This window comes from Pezoporus flaviventris, unplaced genomic scaffold, assembly GCF_033815535.1.
Source record: "Pezoporus flaviventris isolate CSIRO_AGI_PZ_B2104156 unplaced genomic scaffold, CSIRO_AGI_Pfla_v1 ptg000031l, whole genome shotgun sequence".
NCBI classification, from domain to species: Eukaryota; Metazoa; Chordata; class Aves; order Psittaciformes; family Psittacidae; genus Pezoporus; species Pezoporus flaviventris.
Window position 1 is genome coordinate 55888074 of NW_026892579.1, and position 13115 is coordinate 55901188.

The following is a 13115-nucleotide window of genomic DNA, read 5'->3' on the forward strand; positions in this document are numbered from 1 at the left end:
GCCTTGAGCACTTCCAGTGATGGGGCAGCCACAGCTTCTCTGGGCAACTTGTGCCAGGGCCTCAGCACCCTCAAGAGAAGAAATAGTTACTTGAACTTATTTTAATTCTTTTTCTCCTTTTACCCGTGACTTTAACTTCCTTGGTGGATTGTCAGTCTGCCCCGCTGTTGCTATATATAGTTAAAGATAATGACTCAGTATGTTTCTCTTTGGCATAAGTTGTTCAGAATTCCAACAGCTCTTACCCATGTTTACACTCATTTCTTTTGCCTTACACACCACTAAAGCAATGTTCAACTGACTTCACAGTAACACTGGACTTATACCGAGATCACTACTCTGTGGCTATTATAGTATCATAAAGTGGAGGTTTTCTGAGTCCTGTCTTTAGTCCTATCAATGACAGAAGTTCAAGAGACAGGAAGGCAAGATGCATGCCACCTGGTCTAGCACTGAGCATCAATTCTGCTGTGCTTCACCCCAGCAAACCTCCTCCTGTGGTTCTTGTGAATTAATTCCCTCATCATTTCATCCTTATCTTCCTTCCTGTTAACAGGAAGAATACATGTGCCTGTTTTACGTATCGTACCATGCTGAATGGGCTTTTGCATACTTTCCATAGAGACAAATTTGTTTTCTCTTGCTGATACTAGAAAATGATTCCCCAGATGTACCATCTGTTCTGATAGCACAACAGCTTTATTAAATTAAAATAAAGCAATGTTAATTATTCCTGTTCTGCATGGTATAGGATTCAGGATATCTCATGACTTCTCCATTAACTGTCAATTACTGGACTAGTTTTAGAATGAAAGGTGTATTTGAACATCAGGGTTTAGATCAAGGAGTGAAAGTTTAAAGCAACTTCATGCAAGACAAGAGTAGACCTTGGCATTCACCAAGTATGTTTATCATAATTGTGCAAGAGAACTTGATTTGTGATCAGACACTTGTTAACTGTTCCAATCTATTAAAAATGTTAGTGGTGTCAGTGTTTTAAAGTTACAGTAAAAAGTTTTGGCAAATATTAGTAGTTAATGAAGGGCTTTTTTTGCATTTCATTCCTAAGCCTCAAGTATTTTTGTTACTTTGCATTCTGTGTAGTAATTACTTACGATGTAATTTTTTCTCCACAGTGAGGGCCATGGGAAACTGACAGTATTTTCAGTGAAAGCGATGTTAGCAACCATGTGTGGTGGTAAAATACTGGACAAACTCAGATGTAAGTATTTTAAAGAAAACCATTTAGGAAATATCTTGTTGCCATGACCGGCCATGTTTTATGGTATTAAGCTTTGAAAGCTAACTGGTTGTGCTTATTCAGTAGTCTTTATACGGAAATTAACTTGCTGTAGTAATGGTTTTGTCACACATGCCATCTGCTGGCCATAGAACGTACTGAGTTACTGAGTGGGCTTTACACGTACGTTTGGTTATTTTAAAATGCTTGGGCATTTCTTTAAGTGTAAAACTTCAGGTCTGATTTTTCTGCTAGTAATGTCAAATTTGTTGCTGTTGCCCCAGTTTTGAGGATGTTAAGGGGCTTCTGGATGTCTTCTGCTTCACCTGAGGTACTCTCTGCATCTTCTCATTCTGTAACACCAGCTTCTTAGTTCTTTTTATACTCTTTTTTTTTTCAATTCTTCTTTCATCAATCTTTTTATTTCGTGCTTCATGAGCCTTCTGCTGTATCAGTAGAAAATCAGTGATATCCATAAACATGGGGTTTGTCCTTTAGGAGTAATTCTTGTTCTGTCTTTCCATTGGTAAGGTATACTGTGGTTCTGGGTGGTTTTTACTTTTCATTTGCACCCTGAAAAGTTGAGATGTTAATTTTGCTGTCAGTGCCAGATTTTACTATTCAGGTTTTGTCATTTTCACCTCACCCTAAATTCCCTTCATGAAAGTTATCTTGTAGCAATTTGTTCCTCCTAATCTCTACGGCTGTCATTCACTGTAAATAAGTCTTTAGACTTTTCCACGCTATTAAGCTTCTTTATTATATTTGCTTTAAAACTTGCAAATGTGAAATACTAGTGTGCTGAATGAAACTACATGGCAGGGTCTGAAAAATAGTGAGAAATTGCATGTACATATTTAATATTAAGGCTGCTCATGTTTCAGTACCAGGAAATGCAGTGTTTTTATCTGGTAGGACCTATAAAAATCTGATTTTAAAAAAAAAGCTGCAGGTGGCTAAAGATTAGTGTTAAAGGGGAGAGGCATAGATGACAGAGGATATTTAAGATACTTAAGCATTTTTAACAAATGCATTACCTCTATAAAATACGCAATATCAAATACTGAGGAAAAATGTAGAGACTGCATTTCCTCTGTAAAAGATTACATTTTGGATTTAATTAGGATGAGATTTGAGGCGCTGACAGTAGATAAGCAATTCAGGCCTGGGACAGAAGAGCATTATTGCTAGAATTAGCAAGATAGTACCGAAACACATCAAGAAAATGGTGCTGTTACCTATTGGTGGTAAAGGCTATTAACCACTGGAATGAAGTGTTACACAGATCAGAAAAGTTTTGATGTTTTCAGGCAAAGATCTAGATACTGTTCTGAAGGTTACGTTAAGCCTTAAGTTAATGATTCAAAAGGTGGCATAAGGACACCTCATTTAATAGTGACACCTATTTAACAGGTGTGTCTAGTCTTAGAATTTGTGCATTTAATGTACTGTTCTCTCTGTCTTTTCATAATGTTTGCTTTTCTTCATAGCATTTGAAACTTCCTTTTTTTTCTTGTTCTCTTGGTTCCCATGTTCTTTGCCTCTCTAACTTCTTTAGAGAAATTCCTAGCTGGTGTTCATACACATTGGAGGAAAGGCTTTTGACTGCGTTCACTGAACAGTGCTGCTTCTTGCAGCATCGCTCTGTTTCTGGTTGTTGTGCCTGTTACTTATTCTTTCTTGCATCTTACCAGCTAACCTTTAGTTTGCAGTGTACTTCAGGGGTCTTCCCTCCAGTGTCATCTGTCCCTTTTTTCTTGGTGCACTCCTCTTTGGATTTCAAAGAGCATGTAGCTTCAATGTGTTTTGGACAGTAACACTCCTGCTTGTTGCCCGTGCTGCGTACATTGGTGTAGGTGCACTTCAGTTGGGCTCTTGATCCTGTTACCTGTTTGTGGAGAGAAGCTCTAATTCCTATGTGACCATTCTCAGGTGCTTCCATGGTTTCTAATACATCCATAACCCTTCATCTTTCTGCCACATGGATCTCCATACCCTGTCTCCGCAAAGACAGCAGACTGTAGGACCTTGCTAGCACAAACACTGGTGTGCTGCCCCCAGGCTTATCTCTTGTGAGGACCTTTCCCCCTTCAAATCTAGTTTAAAGCTCTTTCTGTGAGCCCTGCTATCTCCTTTTCCCCCTTGGAGACAGCAGGACTGGTGTTGGGTAAACTGATCCACGATGGAATCCCCAAATTTTGCCAAACAACTAGATAAAGCAAGATTCCTCAACCTGGAAAGAAAAATGGTGCTGGAAGGATAGTGTTCTACAAAATCATGGGTAGTGTGTTGGTGAAAACAGCTGTTCCATTCCCCTTCCAGTATAAGAACTAAAGAGTAGATCAGCAGTGACAGACTGAAACAGCAAACCCCCTTATTTAAACTTTACCAAAGGAGGTCAGTATCAAACATTTACTGCTTGAACTGATTTCACTGATGGCAAATTCATTTAAGGCTGCTGAATGCAGACACTCAGTGAGTGGAGGAGTGTTCTGGAAAACGTGCTTGCCTCAGCTATCTGCTGTTAGCATAAACAGGTTTTTGATCTGCTGTGTCTCAGCTGTCCTCACTCTTTATTTTTTCTGATCGTTATGAATATGCTGTCTTCTTGTTTCCTCTTTTCTGTCTTTCCCACCTCTCTCTGATTACTGACCCATTTCATCACCAAACTCCTTCTGTTTCCAGTTTACTTGTTTTTCTGATTCCAGGGGAATCCATGCTTCCAGAAAGCATGAGGCTTTCTGGAAATTGTAACTTATTTTTTTTCCCCTCAGCATTTATATGAATGATAGTAACTTGATCCCTATACTTGCATATGTACAGGCTTGGTTTTTTAAACTCTAGAAATGTGAACAAATGGAGTGTTTTTAAGTCCACACAGTGTCTGACAGCACATACGAAATGAGTTGTTCAATGCAACCACTTTGCTGTCTCTGGAAAAGATTTTTTTCCATGACATGGTACTCCTTGCAAATGAGTTCCTTCATGTGGCATGCAAGGTCAGAGTTGTAAAGCCAGCTTATTGCTGTGGACTTCATGATTTTTGTCAGAGTTTTTTCAGGCTAAGAAGTTCCATGTAAAAATGTCAAATTTCATGGATTCAAATTGCTTCATTTTGTCATTCAAGTAGATTCATTGTGAAGTAATTAGTGCTTCCTTCTGTGTCATTTCTGCAAGTAAGTTGTGAACAGAACTTTTTGTAAATCAGGACTCCATCCCACTCATTCTGAGGGCTGACTTCTCTAATGACTGTCTCTACCTGTGGGGTGCTCCTGGGCTCCCTTGCCTAACCAGCTTCTATTTCTCACTTGCCATCTAGTGATAGATCATCCTTTAGTGTTTACTGAAGTTCACCCTAAAATTCATACAGTAATGTTTGCTAAATACTAGGTTTCACATAATAAAGGTCCTGAAAGCTAATATGCTGTAGGTGAATTAGCCCAATTGTGGGGGGCTGATTTTGAAGAGAGGGTATTTTGTTTATTGGAGTGAAGTGAGAGGGAAGTTATTTGTTTTGGCCTTAATCAGTGGACCAAAGTAGTAGTAGTAGTAATAAATATGTGGTTTGTTGTGGTATCATGTCTATTCAAACTAAACAAATTCAGTGCACAATTTTGCATTACTGGAGCAAATCTGGAGGAGGCCAAAAAGATGCTCGGAGAGCTGGAGTGTGTCTGCTATGGAGACAGGCTGAGAGAGCTGGGCTTGTTCAGCCTGGAGAAGAGAAGGCTCCAGGGAGACCTTAGAGCAGCTTCTGGTGCCTGAGGGGGTCAACAAGAAAGCTGGGGAGAGGCTTTTGACAAAGGTCTGTAGGGACAGGGCAAGAGGGAATGGATTTAAAGTGACAGAGGGGAGGTTGAGATGAGATCTTTGCAAGAAGTTCTCTTCTGTGAGGGTGATGCACTGGCACAGGTTGCCCAGAGAAGCTGTGGCTGCCCCATCCCTGGCAGTTTCAAGGCCAGGTTGGATGGGGCTTGGAGAAACCTGGTCTAGTGGAAAGTGTCCCTGCCCATGGCAGGGGGCTGGAACTAGAGGAGCTTTAAAGTCCCCTCCAACCCAAACCAGTCTATGATTCCCATATGAAGACAGGCTGAGGAAGTTGGGGCTGTTCAGCCTGGAGAAGAGAAGGCTGCGTGGAGACCTCAGAGCAGCCTTCCAGTATCTGAAGGGGGCCTATAGGGATGCTGGGGAGGGACTCTTCATTAGGGACTGTAGTGACAGGACAAGGGGTAATGGGTTAAAACTTAAACAGGGGAAGTTTAGATTGGATATAAGGAGGAAATTCTTTCCTGTTAGGGTGGTGAGGCACTGGAATAGATTGCCCAGGGAGGTTGTGAATGCTCCATCCCTGGCAGTGTTCAAGACCAGGTTGGACGAAGCCTTGGGTGACATAGTTTAGTGTGATGTGTCCCTGCCCATGGCAGGGGGGTTGGAACTTGATGATCTTAAGGTCCTTTCCAACCCTAACTATTCTATGATTCTATTGTTTTATACAGGATTTCTTACATCTCAATTTTTTATAACAAATTTTAGGAGTTGCCACCACACCTACCAATCTGGTAGAGGCAGGGCTACTGCAGTCCACCAGTGGCCAGGGTGGCCATGAGTTACCATTAGGAGCACTTCATGCAGCCTTATGGATCAACGCAGACAGAAATACCCACGTAAACACAAACAGCACCACAGAGCTGGTTCTGTTTGCCTGTCTGCCTGGTCAGGATAAAAGCTTGCCAGTAGCATAAATATATACATATCTGTACATGTCTGTAGAATATGGATCCCTCCAATGACTGGCCGCAGATGCCTATCTATCTAGTAGTTGATTGTTGGAGCCTCTTGCATCCTCTGGTCTCTCCAGTGTCTGTCCCAGACTTCTGACCTCTCTCATACCTAGCTCTCCAACTCTTAATTGATAATTTTTCCTCCAAAAGCATTTCCATTATGTCTATATAAGTGTTTGGGTGGTGCTATTCTCAGTGCCTTATCTTCTGTATGCTGAACAGTTCCTGTTTCCTCAGGCTCTCCTCAGAGGACAAGTGCTTCAGCATGCTGACCATCCTTGTGGCCCCCTACAGAGCTCACTTCAGTTGGTCTTTCATATTCTGTGATTCTCAACAGTTCTCTGATGCTGGGGGTTCCCAGAACTGGGTACAGTACCTAAAAGGTGTCTAAGACTTGCTGTGTGGAGAATATCATTTCCCTCCACTAGCTGAGTTCCTGTTCATACAGCCAAGGATGTTTTTGTCGACTTTGCTGCCAGTGAGCAGTGCTGGCTTATGGTCATGTTGTGACCTCAAAACTCACAAGGACCTTTCCGGCAGAGCTGCTCCGCAGCCTGGATTGGTGCTGGAGTCCCTTCCTTCCCATGGGCAGAGCTTTCCATTTATCCTTTTGAACTTAATACAGTCCTTGCTGGCCCATTCCTCCAGCTGTTCCAGGTCCTTCTGGTTGGCAGCCCTTACCCTCACGGGTATATCACCTGGTCCTCCCAGTTTGGCACCATCTGTGAGCTCAACAAGCATGCACAGATGTTACTGACAGAAACACGGAGCCCCACATGTCCCAGGACAGATTCCAGCAGTAGTCCACTTGTTGGTCTCCACATATTAGATCATCCAACCAGCTACTTGCCCATGCAGACTGTGACATCCCAGGTTTGATACTGGAATGTTGTGGGGAATAGAAAGTAAAAAGCCTTGCTCAAAATGAGATGAAAAGTATCTACAAATTCAGGTATCAGAAGACAATGGAGGTGGTCAGGTGTTATTTAGCCTTGGTAGAACCATACTGGCAGATCCCAGGCAGGAATGTGCACCAAGAAGATTTGCTCCATGATTTTCCCAGGATCTGAAGTGGGGCTGACTGGCCTCTGTTTCCTTTTGACCTTAATAGATACTTTAGATTAATGCCAATGAAACTGCACACACCACACACACCCCAAAAAGCACAGTCAAAACAATTCACCTGTTAAATTAATTTTCTTGGCTTTTACTGATACTGAACCTAGTATTTAACAAGTATTTTATGATTATGTATGATAAAAATTTGTAACTTCATCGGAATTTGGTGACATGAGGTATGCTCAAGGTCAAGATTCTGGAAGATGAGGGTGCCAGGGTTTTGTCGCTGTGGTTTTAACTCCATTGGAGAAATGGTGGAGCCTTCACTTGAAACTGCTCAAAGCATTAGGCAAGTTCCCTGACTGGAAAACACAAACAATTTTGGTGCTTATGAGCAGCTGAGTAGAGGCTCTGGAGGGAGCTGCTGGTCAAGTCTGACATGGTATTGTGAGCTCTGTTTTTAGCATAAAAGTTTTACTACAAGCATTCGAAAAAAAGGAAATAGTGAGTTGCACAAGTGCCATTTTACATTGGTATTTTGGGGACTGAGCAGTGGGGTTTATAATTCCAGATTTATTATTCTCTCCATTAAAAAAAAATGTTTATGTCATAATAGCATTGAACTGAAATTTTATATGAGAAACTCTATTAGAACCTGCCTGTTGCAACCCTGAGGGAGCTCTTGAGAAATGACACTATTACTCTGGGTTGCTTCGGGTTTTCTGTTTGAGGATAATTTACTGCCCCTTTAAAGGGCAGATGATTTTATATCCTATTAATCTTTATCTTTTCCAATTTCCCTGCTAATTTAATGAGTTTAACCTCACTTTGATTATAAAACCATTGTTATGACTGTGAGATAAAAGTTAGTGGGCTTTGGTTTGGTTTTTTCTTTTTAATTTACCCTTGATAAAGCCTGTTCTATTTTATCTCATTTTCAGTTTATTTCCATAGCTTCAATTAATTTCTTTTTAAAAATAATTTAAATTTTGCATCCTACTCAGTCCGCATTAATAGACTGTGAATACCCAGCAGATTTCTGTCCTTTGTTAAACACAAGTGCTGTCGGTTGCAGTCTGGATCTGCCCATCTCAGCTTGACAGGTTCATTACCAGACCTTCAGATTTTGGGGTCTGATCTAGAATGGCTTGGGATTCAGGAAGTTTGCCTTGCTGATTAGGTTTAATTGCTTCCATAGTTTTGATTTGTGTGCATTGTGAGCCTGACTTTTCTACCACGTTCAATTTTTGGGTTAAATTTAATTTTTCTGCCTGGCCTAATTTTCTAAAATACACTGTTCCCCTCCTGACACCCATTGTTTTTTGGGGTTTTTTTTAGTATTTTTCCTGTTTTTCCCCTCTCTTTCATTTTCCCTACTGTTTTCTCCTCTCCTTTTTCCTTTCTCCCTCCCCCCATTATTCCTAATATGGCTCATCAGATTATTCAACAAGATCTTCAAACCCTCACTTCAAGCTTGTCTGTTTAGCCAGTTCACTAGAAATACGCCTTTCCAAAATAGTTGGAGTTTTTTGATGGACCTAGTTTTGATTACTTAAATGAAGCTTATTTTCTGTCAGCATCCTCATTATGATGTGTAATTACTGCTGGTGTCTCAAATAACCTCAGAGATGATTCAGTGCTAGTGAAGAATTCTGGTATCTGTCACATCTTGGAAAAATTTAGGTCTTACTAATATTAGTACTATCGTTAGAGAAATCTTCCTTTATAGCATGATATGACTTCAAAGTTTATCAGTTTTGCTATTTAAGCGATTTGTCTTTTCCAAAGAGATTTTTGATCCCAGGACAGTTAGGATGTATCTATATACAACTGTTCCAATGTTTTATGTGATATCATTTTCTTACCATGTTATCTGCACGCCTTGTTCTGTATTTTTGGCTTTGCTGGGGCCTCTAAGCTGGTTGTGTAGAGTGGCTGGAGTAGAGGGGCTGGAGGAGCTGAGCTCTGTGCAGTCAGGGGTGGCTCAGGGGCATCCTCCATTCCCATGCCCACAGCTGAGTGTGGCTTTGGGGGGAATCTTGCCAAACCCCCTTCTCCCTGCTGCTGGATGTGACTGACCTCCCTCCCTTTCTTTTCCCATATATGCACAAGGCTGCTGAACACCTTGCTCAACCCTCTTTCTGGTTTCAGAAATGTGTTTAGCACCATGGAGCTAATAAAAAAACATACATTATCTCATACCACACAGTCCTCTTATCATATAGTCATAGAATAATGGAATGGTTTGGGTTGGAAGGGACCTTAAAGCTCATCCAGTTCCAACTCCCTGCCATGGGCAGGGACACCTTCCACTGGGCCAGGTTCCTCCAGGCCCCGTCCCACCTAGCCTTGATCACTGCCAGGGATGGGGCAGCCACAACTTCCCTGGGCACCCTGTGCCAGGGCCTCATCACCCTTGCAGTGAAGAACTTTCTAATATCTAATTTAAATCTATGTTCTTTCAGCTTAATTCTTAATTTCAGCATAAGTCTTGTGTAAGGACAGAAGTTCATAATCTAGCTCTCCAGTGTGCAGTTTCTCTAGTACAAAACTCATTTCCTCTCTCCCCCAGCTCAGCTGCCTGGCTAGGGTGTCTCAGCCAGGGACAGGGGTCAGGGCACCCCAGTTCTCAGCACATCTGTGCCACACTCTCCTCCATTGCTGCAGCGCTGGAACTCAGCCTGGCCGGGGCATGCACCCAGCTTACCATGGGCTTTGCCAGTTTGGACTTTGTGGTTCTTACAACTTCTTTTAATTCTGTGAGACCTCTGAGGATTTTGAGGTTTATTTTGAGGTTTATTTTGAAGGTGTAAGCTTGAAGATGTTGTGTTCTGTAACTTTTATACTGCCTCCTCGCTTCTGCTTTCCCCTTCCTCTTCCCCTTCCTGTTACAGTTAATGCACTGAATCTTATCTCAAACTGGGGGAGATGGGATGGAGGAAACAGAAAGATTTACATCACAGCATGTTCGAATATATTCATTTATAAATTTCATCTTGATAGGTAATTTCATAAGAAATTATGTTCAGAAGAAACCAAAAAGAAATGTCTTGGGGCTTAAATGGATTGAAATACTTACTTTTTCCTGTAGTAAGCATGTATTTACTGTAGGGTTTTATTATATTTTCTTGCAGATATTTTCTCTCAAATATCAGATTCAAATGGACTAATGATATTTACAAAGTTTGATCAGTTTTTGAAAGAAGTTCTAAAACTTCCAACCGCTGTCTTTGAAGGGCCTTCTTTTGGATACACAGAGCATTCTGTTCGGACCTGTTTCCCACAACAAGTAAGCATTAACCACCCAGGATTTCTGTATCGCGTGTTAAGCCTGGGTGGGTCATGGTTTGGATGGGAGGTTTGGAGAGGGGGTGGTAATAAGTGTTATATCCCCTCAGCAGTTTTAAGACAGTCTGAGGAATTAAAAATAGGATGCCTGAGTCTTGGGCAACTAAATGATTTTGCATAATTTTGTTCGTTCCTCCTCCTTGAAGGGACACTTTAGTTCCCTATCAGAACAGCAAGGATGATCTCTTTCTTTTCTAGAACATGAAACACAACATTTTTACTCTTTTTCTGTGATTATTTATTAAGCTTTCTCAGTGTTTTAAGAGTGTGTCAACAGATCACTTGTTGTGTGGTTGGGCCTGTACAACATAAATACATGGTGTGCACATAGTTTATTTTTAAGTCAATTTTACCATTATGCTTATTGGTATAGCTGTTTTTTCCAAAATATTTCCACTACAGCTGATGTTTGGAGTAGATGTTGTGATAATGATCTTAAAGAGCTTTTTATTTCTTTATGCACTTACTGCAATTTAATCGTTCCAAGGATTTGTTTCTAATTTGAAATAGTGTAAATAGTATAAATAATTCTTAAATCAACTGTAAGCCCGAACCTAGATAATCGTAGGCCTAAAATTGAATGTTTAGATTCTGGTCATGATTATGTTCCGGAAGAAGTATTTCTGAAGTACTTAGATTTAGTGTTTATAGTAATTTTTGTTAAACTTAATCAGCAATTAGAATATTTGAAACACAACACAGTAGGAAAGAGCCTTTGATTTAGGAAATGATGAGGGCTGGAGTTACTGAGGAGAGAATTTTGTTTTACCAATAGTGTAATTAATAAATATTTATTTCTGTTTCCATAGTGGCTGATACATTTGTGGGCCATACTTGTTTGCATGGATATGCCACCCTCTCTGATCTGATCAGATCACGTTTCACACAAGTGGCACTGCTTTTGAATGTAGAGCCTCAGCATCACTAAGTAGCTATAGAAGTCAGACATTGGATTCTAAGCTCCACATGGTCTGTCCATGTCTGCAAAAGAAATGGGGATGGGGTTTTGTTTTGTTCAGAAGCCTGAATTCTGGAAGTGACATTTCTTACCCCTAAAGAAGGGCTGGTGTATCTCCTTAGACTTTGACAGTTGGCTGAGATCTCCTAAGATAGTTAACGCAAATCTCACTACTGTAGCCAAGTGAGGTATAGTAACTGCCCTTGAATCTGAGCCAGCAGTGTAGCCAGGTGCCAAGAAGGCTAAGAGCATGCTGACTTTATCAGCACTAGTGTGGCCAAGGAGAGCCAGGGATCATCCCCCTCTACTCAGCACTGGTGAGGCTGCAACTTGAATCCTATATTCAGTTCTGGGCCCCTCACTACAAGAAAGACACTGAGGTGCTAGAGCGGATCCAGAGAAGGACAACAAAGCTGGTGAAGGGTAAGGAGCACAGGTCTTGTGAGAAGTAGTTGAGGGAACTGGGATTGTTCAGACTGGAGGAGTCTCAGGAGAGACTTTATTGCTCTCTATACCTGCCTTAAAGGACGTCATAGCGAGGTGAGGGTTTAGTTTGGATATTAGGAAAAATTTCTTTCCCAAAAGGTTTATCAAGCATTGGAACAGGCTGCACAGGGCAGTGGTGGAGTCCCTGGAGGGATTTAACAAACGTGTGGATGTGGCACTTATGGGCATGGTTTAGTGGTAGACTTGGCAGTGCTGGGTTAGTGGCTGAGCTTGATGATTTTAAAGGTCTTTTCCAACCAAAACAGTTATATGATTCTGATTTGCATGTGGCTTGCCTGCAGAATGTCTTAGCACTCTGGGTTTGGCTCCCATGAACAATAAAGCTAATTCTTCATATTGATTTACTTTTAGAAATTCCTTTGCTCTAATTTTATTCAGAAAAACAGAATCTCTCATGTAAGGCCAGTTTGTAGAGAGTGGTAGTATTTTTTTAATTGATCCCGATATACAAGGTATCCCAAGATGGTTCTTTCATTATTGGAAAACTTTGAAATGGGTCCTGGGAAGTAGATGGATAATCTGGTTTAGAATTAATCCCATTTTTTTATGCCTCCCAGATCTGAAAACAAGCTTCCCAGAGGTACTTAGGTACTTCTGTGATATTCTCCTTTTACAGCCTGTGATTTTCCTCCAGATAACGTTGGTAAAGCTGTGGGGTTTCAGACTTTGGCATGTACATGACAAACACATAAACTACATTTGCAGTAGTTAACTAAACACTGCCTTGAGCTGTCCTGGGGTGCTAAGGCCAACTGGAATTGTCTAACCACATCCATGTTACTAAACTCTCTTATTCCCTCAGGCAAGGTGGTTACATGGAAACTGTTTATTAAAAATGATTCCTAGCTGATAATAACACCTGATCTGGGTACTGGAATCATTTGGGAGAGTGAGTAGTTAAACTAGGCACAGGGTCAATAGCATAGAAGTATGCACGATTTGAGTTTCAGTGCCAGAAATATTCCCTAGTGTTACTTAATCTACCAAGAGGCAAATACTTCCTGGCCAGCTGTGGCTCCTGGCTACCCATGGAGGTCTTGGTTCCGGGAGACGCTTTTTCCAGGTGCCAAAGCCTAATAGTTTGCTGCAGTCTGAGAGGTGAAAGGGCAGATAGGTGAAGAAGTGTTGGTGATTGTATACCCTACAAACTGTTTCATTTCTTGGGTCACAGAGGAAATAACTCCAACTTGTTGACCACACAAAATGGAGTTTATTGGGATGC

The 13115-nt window shown here is 41.2% G+C and overlaps 1 protein-coding gene across 10 annotated transcripts in view; it reads left to right on the top strand.

The window, feature by feature from the left end:
• Positions 1-13115, top strand: part of DTNB (dystrobrevin beta) — a 197026-nt gene that overhangs the window by 27471 nt on the left and 156440 nt on the right. For all 10 annotated transcript variants that reach the window (XM_061461225.1, XM_061461221.1, XM_061461224.1 and 7 more), the window contains 2 exons: positions 1137-1222; positions 10215-10369. In XM_061461225.1, the coding sequence (XP_061317209.1) occupies positions 1137-1222; positions 10215-10369 (241 nt within the window). The remainder of the gene's footprint in view (positions 1-1136; positions 1223-10214; positions 10370-13115) is intronic.